We start from the raw sequence: 19,001 nt of genomic DNA on the forward strand, positions 1-19,001 counted from the left end.
GATATCTCCCTTAATACGTCCATCATGTGATTCGAAGAATTCGTTATTGGGTTGTCGACCGTTCCATTATCTGTAGTACTCATATTGTTTCTATAAATGATCCGGCCACTCCTCAACAGAGTATAATTGATATTTGGCTCAATGTTTGTTCGCTTCTACTCAACTTCGAAACGATACAATCACTCAGTCTCGGGTTTCGGACACCATATACAACAGTTCTTAAATATTTATTGATGAGCCATTAATAATGCAAAGCTTCGTTGCGATTCTTCCATTTATTTATACTTAGTTGTCCTGACAACGACGTTCCAAAGACTTATTATTTAAAAATTATATAACATATGAATATCTTCTTAAAATCGATATTATATCTAACTATTTTTTTCTTCTTCACAAAAAATCTAGTTTATTACATATATAAAATACTTTACGCCCAACTTTACAAGTTTACAAGTAATAAAAATATAAAAATATACAACGTACCGTTGTAGTAGCACCTTCAATTTTGCTCATTTTCATTTTTCATGATGCTCTATCAGATGTGCTAAGTGGCAATTCGATTTGACCGACAATTTGTGGGAGCTTCCCGTGTAAGAAAATATATTGTTACTTCAAAAATCTTGGCGGTAATAAAGAAGTGTTCCGTAATATTCCGTAATATCTTAAATGGCCGACAGGTAATGGACACGAAATCAAAACTGTTGCAAATCACAATAAATAACATATATATATTGTATTTAATTCCCAAATGCAATTACAAAGTACAAATTTTTATATACAATCATCAAAGATATATATCGAGTTAGTGGTTAAACATAAAATTACAATAAGTATATATTTTTTCTTATCTCAGATTATAACTTATAACATACAAAAACAAATCTACAATTTATCAATTAATAACTCAAAACATTTCCTCTTAAACGACTTAAATTCATACTAAAATATATAAGCCTATAGTCCCAATTCTTTACCCGCATCACATAATTTATACAGTGGAGAATTTTATTAGTATTTGTTCTATTATGAGGAATGTAAAAAATATGTCTACCCCTCAGATTTTGTAGAGGGCAATAAAAAGGTAATCTGCCTAATAAAAACATATTATCTTCCCTATTATTAAGCTTTTTTTTATTGTCCTTGACATTTAAATATAACACTATTTGTATAAACCTCCTATTTTCTAGTGACAGCTTTTTTTTTTAGAAGTACTTCCTAAGAAATATAGAGTTGAGTTGATTTTAGTTTAATGTCCCGTTTAGCAGCGAGGCCATATGAAACGTGGACCTACTGATTAACGTGGAATCCGAACCACATGAGCTCCCGCCGGGAATCGAACCCGGGTCTCTCACATCAAAGGTGCGTACGCTAACCGCTTAGCCACGAGAGAGCTCCTAAGAAATATAGAGTATTTGTATACCAAATATCTTATAGGCAGTATATTTCAATAATTTATTTTGAACTTTCTCTATTTATTGTACTTGACTGATGAAAAGGGTCCCAAACTATAGATACATATTCTAATTTTGATCGTACAAATGCATTATATACAACTATTATTCTATTATTCTTGGCTTTCTTGACCTTTCATCTCTCTTATAATACAGATCTACTATTTCACATTTTATCTAAATATCTAAGATCTTACATTTTAGATGTTTAGATGAGATATGAGATAGATCTTACATTTTTTAAGTTTTTGTCCGCAACGACATATATTATTCTTATCTTGAAAATATTTTTTGTTTTTCTTGTAGTACCACAATACATGTTCTGATTATGTCTGGCTAATTCGGCACATACAATCTTTTGTAACATTTACTTCTGGAGTTCCCTTTACTGAAATGAACCCAAATCATGTTTTCATTTAATTTTTTTCACTTATATAGGCTTCATTTATAAATTCATGTGTACATTATGTTTTTATCGACATCATATACAGTAAGAAAGTTGAATCTTGAAGTGAGGAACCTTCGAACGGTAGGGAGGTTAAATGAGAAGGCAGCTGTTTCCTCTATCCTTACAAATTATGGCACTGCCACCAATGTAGCATGGGTAAAAGACTACACTCCAGAAGCGAAACGTGAGTCAAAGCAAAGGAAACAATCAGTTTCTCCAACTTCAAAGAAAGAAGTTTGTCGGAAAGGTATGGTTTCAGTTTTTAATGCAAATGGTGTTCTTGTTATTGATTATCTTCCACTGATAAAACATCTCACTGAATAATAAAAAAGCCTTTATACCAATTAAAATTTAAAAACAACAGAAGAAGAGTTTATCAAAGAATAAACTCATTTTGCATCACGATAATGCTCGTTCGCTTATAAGTGTTTCAACGGCTAAAGTTATTGACTTAGGTACGACCCAACGGCCAAAGTTATTAACTTAGGTACGACTTGCTGCTACATTTACATTATTCACCAGATTTACTCTCAATCAGATTTCCACCTCTTTCCGAAGCTGAAAAAATATCTTCGTGGATTTTGATTTTCTTCAGACGAAGAGTTTATTAAAACATTAACAACGAACTGTGATTGCTAATAGATAAAATATACGCCATATTGCATTAAAATTGAATAACTTTTATAAAACTTATCGTGAAAAATTGCTTTGAATTCATTTTATGTATATGCATATACGTTCAACTGAAGGTTGAATTACTCCCTTTTACTCAACTTATTTTTTATGGATTTTAACTTCAACAAATATGCTTATTTTCTAAGCTCAAAGGAAGCACACTTAAATTTCATTAAAACTGGATGAATTTTACGCACGTAACTATGGAACGCACAACACAAGCTTTTATACATTATAAGTAGCTCTGGAGCTAAAAATTTATATTACGATAAACTTTAACAGCACTTATGTTGCTTAAGTGACAGTATTTACTATTGATTATAAATTTTTCATTTTCAATATAGACAAGAGAAATGTTTTTATTAACTTTTTTACGTTGTTTTTCTTAAATGTCACAATAGAACATAAATATTGCTGATTTAGTTCTCTTCTCAATTGGTTCAACTTTGCTTGACATCATTGTAATAAATATTTTTGGTTCTAAACTAAATTAGAAATGAATGTTTGAAATAAATTTGATAATTTAAAATTGTATCCATTAAAAATTTGTCTCAAAATTCAGGGCCCCACAAATCCTTGAGCTTTTGTGCTTGGGCTCATAGGCTATGTGGAAAATGCGAAACTAGTAATAGTATCGCACTATTGTAATGGGCTAGAGGAAGTATTGCTTTCCATAGTCGTTTATTTCAGTTGTTCCAAGAATTTCTCATTCGGTAGAAGCTCGAGCTTACATCAGCTATCGATTTTTCCATCCAACTTATTGCAAACTAATTAAAGTAGTCACGAACAATAATTACCATTAATTCTTGCTTTTTCAATCCTATTCATTCTTAAATTCTTTAATACACCGTTCTCAGTTTCACTCGCTACAAAAGATCCTCAGTTTATATTGTGAGGTTTAAGCAAGTGAGCCTTACAGGATTAAAACATTAAAATAAAATAAATATATTGAATAGCTACTGTAGTTTGGACATTTTCAAGAAAAAATGACTAAAGAACTTTGTTAATACAGTGATAAAATATAATAAATTTCATGTTAAAAGTGTACCTTTTATCTCTTGAATTCTTTCAGCCATGTATGCCAACTATTCAAAACTTAACCACATACAAAGTAAGAAAGTTTAAGGGAGATGCTTGATAGTCGTGTCATAGTTGTAATATTACAACACATATTTTTAAAAAGAAATGTTAAGAAGCGTTACTTCTTTCTCACTTAATTACAAGTATATAATTTCAGTTTTTATTTAACTATTGGTGATATAATTTTACATCATAACCTCGAGGGGAAAAGGTTGACATTATTAATGAAATGAAATGTTAGGTAAATATTTAACAACTTCCAGAAGAATCTCTTTGCTCTCGTAGTGAGTGTACATAATCTCGTTAAATTGCGGCAGTATGTAAGATGAATAAATTTTCAGTTGTACAGACTATACTTTCCTTGGTATGCTCTTTGTAAAAGACATTTGACAATATTGATAATTAGTAATTACAGAATAATTGATAGACTAGTACAGTACTGATTATGATGGTGATTTACAGGTGTGTCTTTTAAGTTGAATATCATAATCTATTTGACCTAGCCTTATAACTTAAGTGGTAAGAGTTTATAAAAAAATGGAAAAGGAAAACTCTTGCTAACACATGAAGCTAGGAAAGGAAGTTTACTAAATTCTAAATTATTATTAATACATTTCTGTGCTGTATGAAGACTCATTATGCAAACATGACTCAATTAAAATTAATCTTGGCGCTTCATCCCTGTTTTGTTTAAATGAAATGAAATCTTTAAATGAAAGTTTTATGTCCCACGGTTATACCGGCTAGGCTAAAGGAGACGGTGATGATGAGAAATGAATGAAATCGTAGAATGAAGAAAGTGGAATGAGACGGGAGAATCCCGAGAAAACCCACCCACACGGTGTTTGTCCACCATAAATTTCACCTTGCGCGATAAGGATCGAACCAAGGACCCCTGGCACCGTTTTGTTTAGTTTTATATCCAATCTGCTGACATTTGGAAAACTGTAGACAATCGGAACTGTCACAACTGACTGGAAATAAATCAGAGACAAAATAAACTCATCTTCTCAAAGAAGGCCAAAAATTGACTTTCTGACTCATATTCTCAAAGAAGGAAGAATTGACTTTCTAACAGTTACAACTTTAATGCAAAATTAACAAATAGAAATAATATTAAAGGTACCATATATATATATATATAAACATTTTTCTGACCAGAACAAAATGAATTATTTAATAACTATACGAGTTTTGTTACAGTTTCAAGGACCTAACGTCCTCTTCATCAGACATTGAGAAAAGACAGATGACAGCAAATCTTATATCTTCCTCAGCCGTTAGTTAGCATTTTCAATTATATAATTTTAATTGTTGTTTTTATATATATATAATTTTTAAATTTGTAATATGTAACAATATCATATAATTTTTGTTTTTTTTTCATGTTCAAAATATTTATATTCACAAATGGGCGAACATATAATTGCTTTTTTTTTTTTTTTTTTTTTTTTACAGAATTCACTATTTAAAAATATCATATAATTACATTGTTAATACATGTTAACAGTCAATGCAATTTTACAATTCTATTGATCTTTATATAAAATAAAATAAAATAAAATAGAAATTTGAAAATATTCAAATTGCACTAATAGTCTTATGCATTTTTCTTTTCTGTTAACATGTATTAACAATGTAATTATATGATATTGTTACATATTACAAATTTGAAAATTATATATATATAAAAACAACAATTAAAATTATATAAATGAAAATGCTAACTAACGGCTGAGGAAGATATAAGATTTGCTGTCATCTGCCTTTTCTCAATGTCTGATGAAGAGGACGTTAGGTCCTTGAAACTGTAACAAAACTCGTATAGTTATTAAATAATTCATTTTGTTCTGGTCAGAAAAATGTTTTAAAATGTTATTGTGATTATCCAGAACTATGGAGTATATATATATATATATTTCCAAGGCAGTCTAAAATTTCCCAGAATGTTGTTCTAGTTTTGGCATTTATAATGTAATCACAATAAATCTTGTAGAGTACAGTCCTTAGATGTCTATCTAGGTAATTATGAATTTGAAAAGTGTAAACAGGTCATAACAGGCAGTACGCGAGAAGTGAAGTTGGACGAAGGATTGTGTATTGAGTGATTAGTTGGCGTAATGTCGCAGTTTGAGCAACGCTCGAACATCAAGTACATGTGCGAATTAGAGAAATTGCTTCAGAAATTTTGATAGTCTTAAAACAGTTTAAGGCAATAATGTTTTAAGGAAAAATTGGCCTCAAAAGTAACCGTTTCGCCACCGTACAAGATGTCAAAAACAAACATGACTGCTGAACTTCGGAAGATAACAAAAGAGGACTTTTGCCGGTGTTTTCAGCAATGGCAGGAGCAATGGAGCAAGAGTGTGTGTGTGTGTGTGTTCCGAAGATGCCTATTTTTGGAGACGATTAAATAAATGTCTTCAATATAGTTATATTGTGGCAATAAAATGCTGCAACAACATTTCGAGAACGTTTCGACTGCCCTGGTATATATTTTTGTTTGATTGCACAAGAGAAATGGATTTATGAGTCATGTACACGGATATAATAGAAAATCAATTCGAAATTTTTCTGTTTTTGTAATAGTCAATACGTCCATTCGAAAACAAAATATGTTTACTACGTCATATTTGTTTACTAATTGCGATATTTCCTTTTGTGTAACCGATGGGATAACCTGATTACTATAACCCACATGTAGTAGACGTAATTTCTTTGTGAAGACAATATTCAAGTTTATATATATTGTATATATTGATACCTCCCAATAACGTGGTGGTTAACCTTGAAGGAAGTGCACGCAACCAAGTTGTATACAATAGAAAGAATATTGATCTTTCTCTCCACGTGCACGAGATAATAAATTCCCCCGTGCGAGAAGTTTCATAATAAAATCCCATACGCAGTGTTTGATAATGCATCTTACGTGATTTAAATACCCATAGTTGTAACCATGAAACTTTTCGCTGAATTATTAATACATTTCTATGCTATTTATTTCTTAAAAGTCGAACATTTAAATAGCTAATTCAAACTCACTCACTGCTATACCTTATAGAGTTTTTGAAGTCACATATGTATGAGTTACAGTCATCGTCAAAAGTCTGAGCACACTATTAACTTTTCAAAACTAAAATAAAATAAAAGACATGAATCCATACAAAATCCAGTTTGATGGACTTGTTCTGTGAAGTAAACATCACTACTCATATAAAGAAATTAAAACATATGATCCTGTTTCCACTGAGACAAATTCATTGAATATGTTCGCGTTCAATGAAATGCCGACCCTTAGCCTTGATAAGAACTTTAAAAATTTCAACCATTTGGTTGATTAATTTATCCAACTTTCGTAAAACTACACGATTTCAGTAGCTCTGCACAGCCTTATAAAGACCTTCAGAATTCATTGGCATCTATTTGTGGACTGTCCTGTCAAGTTCATCTTACAAAAACTCGATGGCTAACAAATCTTGCGACTGTGGCGACTATTCCATTTGTTGGTGATGTAAGCATTGTCTTTGCATTCTAGATAATTACTGCATAGCTTGGAATATTTGGGACGGTAATCTTGTTATAATACGAAGTTACTCTCCCAGATCCACGTTCTGATGAAATTTCATGCTTCATTTAAACGTTGTGAAACACGTTTTTGTCCATTATTCCATTCATCCCAACTAAACTATCAACTTGATGGTCTGTAAAGCATCTCCAAAGAGTCATGCTATTTTCTCCATGCCTTGCTGTAGGTATTACTCGGTCGGGATGAAAGCGTTCTTCGGAACGAAGTCGCACAAACTTCTTAGCATTGGAAGGCGAAAAGTTTGAATTTATATTCGTAGGTCTAGAGTGCCTTCTTCAGTTGTTCATCGTTTCAGTCTTACTTTTATTTATGTATTTATTTTTGGCCCAGGAGTATCTTTTTGTAATGCTTCCGGCTTGAAGGAATGGTTTCTTTACTTCAATCCTACGCAAAAGATAGATCTGAAGGCGCTAGGCCACTGTCCTATTTAATATCGATTGCAAATGGCTCTTCCATAGTTCTGTTAGTTTTTCCAGAGCGGTTAACGTTTATCCTGTTTGCTTGCTTTTCCAGTAACCTTTTCCTTAAAAGACGTTGTTATTTTTGGACGATCAGTGCGCTTCCGTGTAATATTTACACTACTTTGTGACCATCTTTCAAGAGCACGACACACTGCTCCGCCCGATCACAGATTGTTAAGAGAGAATGACTCTCTTCTCTCAAAATAACCACTTGAACACGTGCTTCGACTCTTACTTAACAGTTCCTCTTCCGCATTTTGTAGTATTTGCATGCTCTTCACACTATTCAATTAGTTTACACGAATGAAAACAGTAAGATTGTAAGTCGCAGATTTGCTTCCAATTTTGCCCATATTATGACACAACAGAATAGCGCGTATACGGCTGCTCGTTGAAATAAAGAGACAACTACTAGCAAAGGTTCATACACATACCAGTAGGTGTTGTTGAAATGATGCATCATCAGACAAAGCATGACGTTAGTTGTCTGTTCATTATTTATTTATTTATTTATTTATTTATTTATTTATTTATTTATTTATTTATTTATTGGCAAACAGCTTTCTTCAATAAATTTGTCTCGATGTAAAAAGAATTTTCGTATCCTTATATGAACAACGTTGTTTATTTTCAAAAACGAGTCTAACAAACATGGTTTTGTATGAACACAGTGTGATTTATTTACAAAATTCTGAAAACTCAATAGTGTGCTCAGAATTTTGATAATAGCTGTACTTATTACATTTTGTACGTTGAGTGCTTTAAGAAGTAGCTGAAAATTGATTTGTATATACAGTATGTGTAGCTCATGCTAAATAGAGGAACCAATATTTATTAATGGAAGAAGTTAGATTTTTCCTTTAAGTTAAAAAAATGGTACTTTTTTAAAAGGAACACAAGTTAGTATTACGGAGTACAGATGAAGTGGCATCAAAGTTTGAACGAAGTAGATCTTTGACGAGCATTTCTTTCAAGGGAAAAGAGGAAAAGAGAATCTCTGGAAGGTTCGTGTATAAATCATGAGTTTGGACTAAAACTTGAAAATGTATAAATTTCGATTATATAAATTTTGCAATGTATATTACGCAGCTTGTGATTTGAATTTGATAGCAAGAGGAGTCTCAGAGAAATGTCTTTAAGCTCCTTCCCAAAATGGGCCTACAAATAACATTGTCTTCAACAGGTATAAGATACGTAGATGATATGAATATTATTGAAGTTGGAAAATTAATGTAACTATCTGCTAATAACTTCAGAGTGTATCAGCAATTTTCGGTTAATGTATAGAAGACTATTGTACTGAAATTGCCCATCTGATTCGAAAGTATGGATAAAAGATCACTTATGGGTAAATACCTACTTTTATTGATTACAATATGTGGGCCAAGTAAATTACTATTTCTACCCGATTCTGTAATTCTCAAGAAATAGTAAGAAATAGATACATTTAATTCACTAAGTATACTTGTATATCCATAATATACGAGGATAAACATTTTATGCTCTATTTACAATGGCATTTAAGTAGAATATATGGACTCAATTTGAGAATTATGGAAATTTTCGACTAATTTACACCATAAATATGCAACAAATAGTAAATAACACATTATTGATTCGGAATTGTGGAGTTAGAATTGTTAATATTAGCCGCTTATATGCCAATGACAGATCAGTACCGAATGTAGTTGTTCCCCCAGTATCAAGAATATTAAAATTAGTTAATAAAGATGGCCGGTTTCACATTAGGGATAGGCGGAATCAGTTCCTGGTGGAACCGGTTTTCGGCTCTGAACGAATCTGGTTCTAGAAGGTCCGGTTCCAGAACCGGGTTTTCTGATTCAGGTCTGGAATCTGTTCCGGAACCGGGTTTTTCGGATCCAGGTGTGGAATTGATTCCGGAACCGTTCTGAAAACCGGATCATCAAAAACCGGTCCCTCCGGAACTCATTTGGCTAAATATCCACTGGTAGACCAATTTTTTTCTGGGGGCACAAGCAGGTCTGGGCGGGGAGGGCATAAGCGCGTTGTCCTCTTTGCAGTGTTTTGAAGGTGAACTTTGTGCCTCCTTTACGGATCTTTGGATCCAGGTCTGGAAACGGTTCCTAGGTCCGGTTCTGGAACCGGGTTTTCGGATCTAGGTCTGGAACCGATTCCGGAACTGGTTCTGAAAGCCGGATCTTTAAGAATCGGTTCTGCCGGAACCGGAACTTTGTAACCATCCCTATTACACGTTGGTCCTTTTGCAAAAAGAAACAAAAAGGCCATATTTATCATAAAATGTGACAAAAAAAAAAGAGACGGAAGTCAATAAAGTAAAGCATAGAATGATTACTAAAAATATATATTTAACAAAAGTTGTTGAAGAAAGTAAGATGAAAGAAACGAAGCATAACTGTCAGCCCTATCACCAAGTTCTTAAGCAATGGTTAATGTTATCATTTTAACTTTTCAATTGGCTATTTATTGAAATAAAGTAATACACATTCAAATTATAGGAAGCCTAGACAGAGATAAAACAATCATGTGAAAATGTTTCTAAACCGCTGTTCACTAGAATACTTTGTGAAATAGTAAGAATTCACTGTTTTGGGGTTAAAAAAAGGAAAGAAGCAAATTATATAAAGTAAATTTCGAAACTAATTATAATATACCTTAAAAAAATATCTATAATTCAACCCATAAAACATATTTTAACAACAACACAAGATATATCTTTAAAAAAAAAAAATCACACATTTTACCTTCGGTATTAACAATATCATTCACATTAATAACACAACATTTAATTGGTGTATTTTTAAGTAAATAAGATTTAAGTACAATATTATATTATTCATTGTAAGTAAAGAAACTGGTCATTCTGTGATATGTTTTACATATCTTTAAATATATAAAGCATAGCAACAGTTTGGAGCAAAGAGAGAAGTAGCAAGGTTTTATTCATTTTCTGTAAGAATAAATTTATTTTTATGTTTTCTATACTTTGTATTGGAATATTGTTCAGCAGCGTTGATTCAATAAACTAAGCACACAAGTATATATATCTATTTGAAATTTCTTTACGTTTAGCACCAGTCTTTATGAAATAAAGAACATGATTTAAAAAAAAAAAAAAAAGCTGCTTGCTATGTCACTTAGATTAAATTTATGGGTTTATACTAAGGAAAGTAAAAGGTCAAACCGTACACACAGGATTATTGAACTTGTTATGACTATGCCTGGAGACCGTACGATTTCTGACTGATTATTATCGAACTTATTTGCATGTTGCTTTCAACGTAAGCTGTGTATGTTTATAGTATAACTTGCACGCATGTATGATTGATTCATTACAGAATGCTTCTATTTCTGTTGCGTAAAAGTGTTGCATTGTCTAGAACACAATAAAATAATCAAGATATGTGTTTTCTTTCCTATTGGTTCGGAATTTTCCGTTGTTTATCTTGTAGCATTATTACGGAAGTATATTCTATAATATAATGGAACTTTCCATCATATACCCTGTGATATTCAGCAATTTTTACTAGCATTAAAGAAACTTCTAATTTTATTTTGTAGCATTGCGGGTGATTTCGCCACAAGGAATATTCACAAATAACGATAATAATAATAAGTTTTTAACTCCTCCGTGACCTTAGCTTTGGGGACTTAAATCTTAAATTACTGTGGTTCGAATTCCACGTTAAGCTGTAGGTCCATGTCTCATATGGCCTCGCTGCTGAAAGGAATGTTAATCTATAAATCAATGAACTCTTGGTAAACTATTTGAAAATGGCTACTCCCCTCGCTTTTTTTAAAAAATATATTTTGTCACCTTTAGATTATCTCAGAATAAGATCTACAAATCTATTGTGTAACTTTTTTTTTAACAGATAGTATTTAACACGTGTTCAATTTAGACGAATGGGAGAAGAGCAATATCAATATGTTATTCTATGATAAAACTTAGTTTTATGTGCAATATGTAATACACTGGTAATAGTGTGTTTATGAAGAAGTGATAAAACCGTCCTAAGTGGCCTAGTAAAGCCAGAGATAGAACTTATTTAAGAACTAATTTAATTTCCTGGAGAACCAATTATATCTTTTTTAAAAAAAAAACTAAAAATTATAAGTACAAATGTACAATGTATACTATGGTACTTACCGGATCATATTGTACATCGTACTCGAACTTTCCCTCATCCGACAGAAAACAGAATCGTGCAACGAACGCCCACCTCTGCATAAAGGTAAGTACATAAGAGTATGTTAGTATACATAAAAAGAGCAGCAAAATATGTTTTGAAAATAATTCATGATAAAAAAAGTATTAATCCAAGTTAGATAACTATTACAACTGTATGTTGAAATTTACAGCATATTTTGACATAAAAAAGAACATTAGAAATATTTTTTAAATATAAATTAATGTTACATATACCATTATATTTTTACAATGTATCTTTTCTAATCTACAACAATAAATGTTCTCAATAAATTGCTGGTTGATGAGAAATACGCCTGTAAATTTATTGTGACATCATACGCTTTGGTGAGGTACTGCTTTGACTATTTTGGGCTATACCATTTAAAAAGTATTAAGAAAGTTACGTTGTTTATTCTTTGCACTGTTAAAAAAAAAGTGGGTAAATAAGCTCTGAATTTCAAGCAATAGCCTTAAGTAAATGTAATTTTGATTTATTATTTTAAATATCAGCTTTGTTTCTCTTATTTGACCAATGAACTTTACAGAAATGTTTTAAAGAAAACAAAGCAACGACCTGCGAAACTATGTCTAGCCTTGTGACGAACATATAGTCAGTGCATCGCGTTATCCTGCCTCTAACAGGTGGATCAGGAGCTTTCTAGATACAGTGACTTTTCTTTAATCATTTGACTCTCCAGCTTAATTCATGATGTTAAGTGGGCGCCGAAAATAGGGATGCACCCGGAGAGAGCTAAATCCGGAATCACGCGGACGTGAGTCCAGCGCACTGACCACTAGGCTATGGAACCCCCACGAATCTAATTTATTTGTACGAATTTTTGGAAATTTTATCCCAAAGATTAAAACAATATTAAGCCTATGCTTACTGAATCTAACAGAGTTGCTTAAAAATAAATAAATTAGTAACTAAACATTCACTTGCACCAATCTTAGTATACATCTATTACTTAGTGTTGGCCAAAATTTTCAATGAGAACTCCCATCTTCCTCAGTGGCGTTCAAATTCATCACATCACATGGCATTCATCGTTATGGTATATCAAAAGAAAAAAATAGTTCTTCTAGTCAGAGGTAAAAGTGCATCTGAAAAGGCAGGGGGACCGTAGGTAGCGGGATGTCATCATACCGTCCCCCTGCCTATCTTTGCTCATTGTAATTTTTTAGGAACTGGGGGGATGCCGTACATATTTTTGAATGTGAGGGAACCGCGTTCTCTTTTACCCCTGCTTCTAGTAATAAAAACTGCTGTGTTTACTCTCAAGATTACCACCGTATTCCTGCTCCACTTAAGAAAGTTTTGAGTTTTATCAAGGTAAGTTTCCAAGTGGTTCTGTGAAACTTCAAATTTTTAACGATGCAACTTTGTTACTGATAATATCAAGGTACTTTTATGTATTTTATGACTAGAAGAAACATTTTTCTTTTAATACTTCTATACAATGAGTTTGCTAATGTGATGTGTTTGCTGAGGAGATGAGAGTTTCCATCGAAAATTATGGCAATCACTAAATAACACACGTATACTAACATTAGTCCAAGTGAATATTTATAATCATGCGTAAGTTTAGTTCCTTAAACTGTTAAACTACCGATCAATATATTCAGAGAACATTTAATTACAGTAAAGGTCTTAGGAAAATTTACAAATATATTTTTCGAAATAGCGGTTAAATCTTAGAACTCATTGCTCTTTCATAATATTATTTTATGTCAAGTGTAGAATGTGTTACTGAGCTACCGTCTAATGAATTGAGGATAGTAGAACACTACTTCCCTGATAATTTCTGCGCTAAGTTAGCATTCATAACCACTGAGAGAAAATCGATGACCTCGTAAGAACGAAACCATAACAAAATTGCAGTCATACTTTACGAAAATAAAGATTCTATATTAACGTCAAAAAGAAACAAAAAGTTCAAGAAGTAAGTCTCATTTAGCAGTACTTTTATCTCCACACTTTCAAGGAAAACAGCATTATAAAACTAAGCAGAAAGATGAATCGAAGGGGTAATTTGGATAAGGGCGTATCGACCTATTTCCGGTAAAATGAGATATACATATTTTCTGCAAGTTTGAGCATGCCTGTATGTGTCTAGGTGATGTTAAGGTAATATCTCTGCTTCGTAGCGAACGCCTGTCTTCAAAAATAGTGTGTGAATACGTTGGTTAATTGAATAAGGGCGTTTGTTTTTCTGCTCTTCTGAAAAATTGAAGAATTGCTAGTTACGCCCTTATCCAAATTTACCGCTCAATTCTTTTTGTAATGAAGAATGTTCGAAAACTTATCAGTATTTCATTCCGCAAGACTAATTTTGATATCGTCGAGCCAATGCCAAAACCGCAAATATGCTAAATTTGACTTTGAGTTACAAGCATTTTAATATTCAAATTGCCCCGAAAAATCAGTATATAGACTTAGGTACATGTTTTAGGAATTGACAATAACGTCTAATATACTCATGTTTCACAAATGGGACTTTGGTATTAGAATGTGTGTGAACATGAAACTGTACTTAGGTGAAAATAGCAAAATTTGCACACTCGTGGTTTTGGTATTGGACCGATGATATCGAATTTAAGGGTTGCCGGCAGAAATTTTAAGGTAGTGAATCCTATCATTTATTGTAATACTTATACTAATTTTGAACACAAATTTGTATAATGTTTATTACTAAGATGAAGTGCTAGATTTCCACATATGTAGAAAAACTTGGTGGTAATGAATTTTTATTTATTTATTTATTTATTTATTTATTTGTTTTTTTACATTTATTTGGACAGTAATACACACTGAATTTTGTAAGAAGTATTTTATTCTTTTGATATCAGCAATTGACCACTTTGGGAAGTAAAGGGACACGAGACCCAGTGGTAGAGCGCTTTTAACTGGTGCGAGGGATCCCAGGCTATGTGCACTGGCTAAATAACATCGTATTCAAGGGGTGTTTCAGGGCTTTCCATATCCTCCTATATGATCATTCCACCAATTCTTCCATCATCATTCACTTCGTTTATCGTCCGTCTCATTTACCTTAAAGGTCATAACAATCTTGATACGTTACACTTAAGATTACAATAATAATAATAATAATACTTGAATTTGAGAATTAGTAACAATTATAGCTTTTTTTTAAAAAAAATTGCTTGAACATTTCAAAAAAAATTTAATGGGGATTAACGTTTACATACTCCTTTAGTATATTTCATAATAGATAGGTTGTCTGCAAAGAAATTTATCTACTTCATATTTATTTCTTTATCCATAACCTAAGGATAAGTGTAAGGCTCTATTTAAGTACGGCTTTTTATACTGCATGGAAAATTACATGATTCTTTGCAATAAATAAATTAATATATATAAAAGTGAAAGTCATTATGTTTATTATTTGGTCTAGGAATTAATTCGTGCGGGTGGACAAGAGATGGCGCAACGAACGGAGCGTCCCACAGTTCCGTGTATCCACACATGTGTTGCAAACCCCTGTCATCGCGTATCGTTCGTAGTATAGGGCAGTGGATTAAAGCGTCAACAACACCAGTTTGTAGTTAAGTGAACATGGCGCAATTTGTGCCTGATAAAGTGTTTTTGCGGGGTGTCCTACTGCATTACTTTAACATGCAGAAAAGTGCGACTGAAAGTCATCGTATTTTGGTGGAAGTGTATAGTGGCCATGCTCTAGCTGAGCGAACGTGTCATAAGTGGTTTGCACGGTTTAGAAGTGGTGATTTCGGCTTGGCAGACCAAGAGCGAGCTGGACAGCCAAAAAAATTTCAAGACGAAGAATTGACAGCATTGCTCGAGCAGGATTCGTGTCAAACGCAGGAACAACTTGCAGCAGCATTAGGCGTTGATCAAACAACAGTCTCCAAACGCTTGAAAGCCATGGGAATGATTCAAAAGATGTCACATTGGGTTCCACATGAATTGAAAGACAGAGACGTTGAAAGACGAAAAACCATTTGCGAATTGCTGCTTCAACGACAGAGCAGAAAGGGGTTTCTGCATCGAATTATTACGGGTGATGAGAAGTGGATCCATTACGAGAACCCTAAACGAAAAAAGGCCTGGGTGAAACCAGGTGAACCAGGTCCATCACAACCAAAACGAGATATTCACTGTGCAAAGGTTATGCTGTGCATATGGTGGGATATGAAAGGTGTGGTGTACTATGAGCTGCTGCAACCGGGTGAAACTATGAATGGAGAACGTTATCGACGACAATTAATGCGTTTGAAGCAAGCTCTGGCCAGAACACGACCAGAATGGGAGAACAGACATGATAAACTTATTGTTCAACATGATAACGCTCGCCCACATGTCGCAAAACCGGTCAAAACCTATTTAGAAAATGTCGGATGGGAAGTTTTACCCCACCCGCCGTATTCACCAGACGTTGCTCCTTCGGACTACTACTTGTTCGATTGCATGAACAACGATTTGATTGGACAGCGGTTTACTTCTTCAGAAGATATCGAAACATGGGTCTCTGACTGGATCGCTTCCAAGGATGAGGACTTCTTTCGCCACGGAATCCGTACATTGCCTGACAGATGGGCGAAAGTGGTGGCTAGCGATGGACAATATTTTTCTTAAGGTATTTATGTATTTTGTGTTTGTACTACAGCTTCAATGTGTGCGTACCAACCGCACGAATTAATTCCTAGACCAAATACTTTGTGCCTCTTCAACCACCTGACCGACCTCGATCAAATTTTCAACATAGATGAGGTCCAGACTTGAGATGGTTTTATCATTTTACTTTAACGGTACAACGTAGGGGAGAATGAAGGGGAGAGATATAGGAAAATAAATAAAACTTAACTCTTGAACCACACGACTGATATCGATCAAATTTTCAACAGAGATGAGGTCCAGGCCTGGGATAGGGAGAGGAAGATTGGTGACTGCAAAGTAAGTTACGAAACAGTTGTGCTCATTTCTAACATTATACTTAATGTCCGTTTTATAAATGTCACGAGTTATTATGCTTCAACATATTAATGAAAAAGAAATCTAGCTTACAGAGACACGTGACTAAGGTAATAATATATATGTATTATAATGTTTGACTTTGATTCAAGTGAGAAAAAAACAACGAGAAAAATATAACTGTAAATACAAAGTGAGACATCAGAGATTAGATGAGGACTAATCATAATAGCTAGTTTATCTTCTGATCAATTATTTTAATCCTTTTACCTCACTTACCGAAGTGGAAGATCGAGTGAACAGTTCGAACATTCTGTTACCAATATAAAGTGTTCCAATAAATTTAAATTTCTGTTTTATTTTGCGTTTTGATCAGTGGTGACTGTCAGGAGGGACATGTTACAAGTAAAAATGGAAGTTTTATCGCTTCGAATTAAAGGAAGGAAAGCTAGCAAACGTAATAGCTAATCTGCTAAATAAGTTTTTCCCCCCTTAGTTTGAAGCGAGATAAAATTTAAATTTTACTGATGTTATATCCCTCCCAATTAGCAATAATAAATGAATTTGACAAATTAAACTTAAATTTGTGTAGTTTAATAGTTTTCATGTACACAAATCAAATAATGTATCCTCTAAAAAAGGCATTCAAGAACATCATAATTGTTCTAAAAATGAAGTACAATTTTCGATCGACATTTTGAATATACTGTGTAGTCTCCTTCAAAAGTCTACTCCTTTCGTGACGTCATTTCTGATCCAATTGAAGGTTTGACAGCCTGTATGGATATCCTCCAATTTTTTAAAGAAGAGACAAATCAAAGCCCGAAATTTGATTCTATCGTGGCACTTGAAAATTACAAATCTTAGTATATCTGCAGCAAATATTCTAGAGATAAAAACACGCCACAAATAGGAAAACTATTGCCCCAATTTCAGTTGCTGATTTAGCTACTAATTTTCTCTGAACATTTCAACTAAAGGACGAAATTCTCAGTTATAAATACTGAATAGAATACTGTCAAATAGCTACACAACACTGGAAATATATTACTAAGCAGTCATGTCTTTCAAGTGTTTCCTTGTTTGACTTTATCAACCTAATTTTCGGTACTTACCCTGCTACGTTCTTCAAAGTTTTCACTAGCAATTAAGTTAAGAAACTTATCTAATTAATGAGTTAAAACGAACGTAGGAGCTCGTTCAATTCTAGGGCAAACTCGGAAGAAGGCTGCGGCCCAGCTACCGAAAATTAGGATAACAAACTCAAAGTAAAAAGGAAATGAAATCTCTAAGTTTTATGTCCCACGGTTATGCCGGCTAGGTTAAAGGAGACGGTGATGATGGGAAATGAATGAAATGATGGAATGAAGAAAGTGGGAGGAAACGGGAGAACCCTGAGAAAAGCTACGCACATGGTGTTTTTCCACCACAAAGCTTACTTGGTGTGAGCTGGGATTGAACCAAAGACCCTATGCACAAACTCGAAATTTAGGCAAAATCACTTAAAACATACGATTTCTTAGTACATAACACACTGCTGAAATTACCTAATCATTTAATCAGAAAAGAAAATTTATCGAAGGAAGATTACTTCTGAACTTGACTGTACAAGCGTGTAAACATGTTTGCATGCAAGAGCATGTAAACAAAATGAAGTTTAAAATAACTGTAGAAAAAGGAGGCAAGAGGAGAGAAAGGAAGAGAAGGGAAAAGAAAAATCGAAGTTGGTGTCTATGACCCCTGTAGTTATGAAAACATTTATTTTAAATGGTACAAGGCTTCACGTCGATAAAGAGTGAAAAAAAAGTAGAAAATACAGGAAAAGACTAGAAAAGTTGTCTAATCTTTTCGCAGGACTACAGGAAGGAAATGGGCGTTAAGAGGTTTAATGGTAAGTAATAAATCATGCGTACATGCAAGTCGGTATAAAGACTATTATACCGGAGAAGTAATTGCTTACTACAAATTCTTTCTACAAGCAATGAAAGCATATATACTATAAGTGTATGTATTGAATAGTTGTTTAATATTATATATATATATATATATATATATATATATATATATATATATATATATATATATATATATATATATATATATATATATATATATATATATATATATATATATATGCAGTGGCGTATTTAGTATTTT

The 19,001-nt window shown here is 33.0% G+C and overlaps 1 protein-coding gene across 1 annotated transcript in view; it reads right to left on the reverse strand.

Moving 5' to 3' along the window:
• LOC145662468 (transmembrane protein 145-like) overlaps window positions 1–11,948 on the reverse strand; it is an 82,395-nt gene extending 70,447 nt beyond the window's left edge. Inside the window, exon 1 of the mRNA XM_081728074.1 lies at window positions 11,852–11,948. Coding sequence (XP_081584200.1) covers window positions 11,852–11,932 — 81 coding nt within the window. The 5' untranslated portion in view covers window positions 11,933–11,948. The remainder of the gene's footprint in view (window positions 1–11,851) is intronic.
• Window positions 11,949–19,001: the final 7,053 nt, after the last annotated feature.

This window comes from Thermobia domestica, chromosome 10 (genome assembly GCF_964235325.1).
Source record: "Thermobia domestica chromosome 10, izTheDome1.hap1.1, whole genome shotgun sequence".
In the NCBI taxonomy this organism is placed as follows: domain Eukaryota; kingdom Metazoa; phylum Arthropoda; class Insecta; order Zygentoma; family Lepismatidae; genus Thermobia; species Thermobia domestica.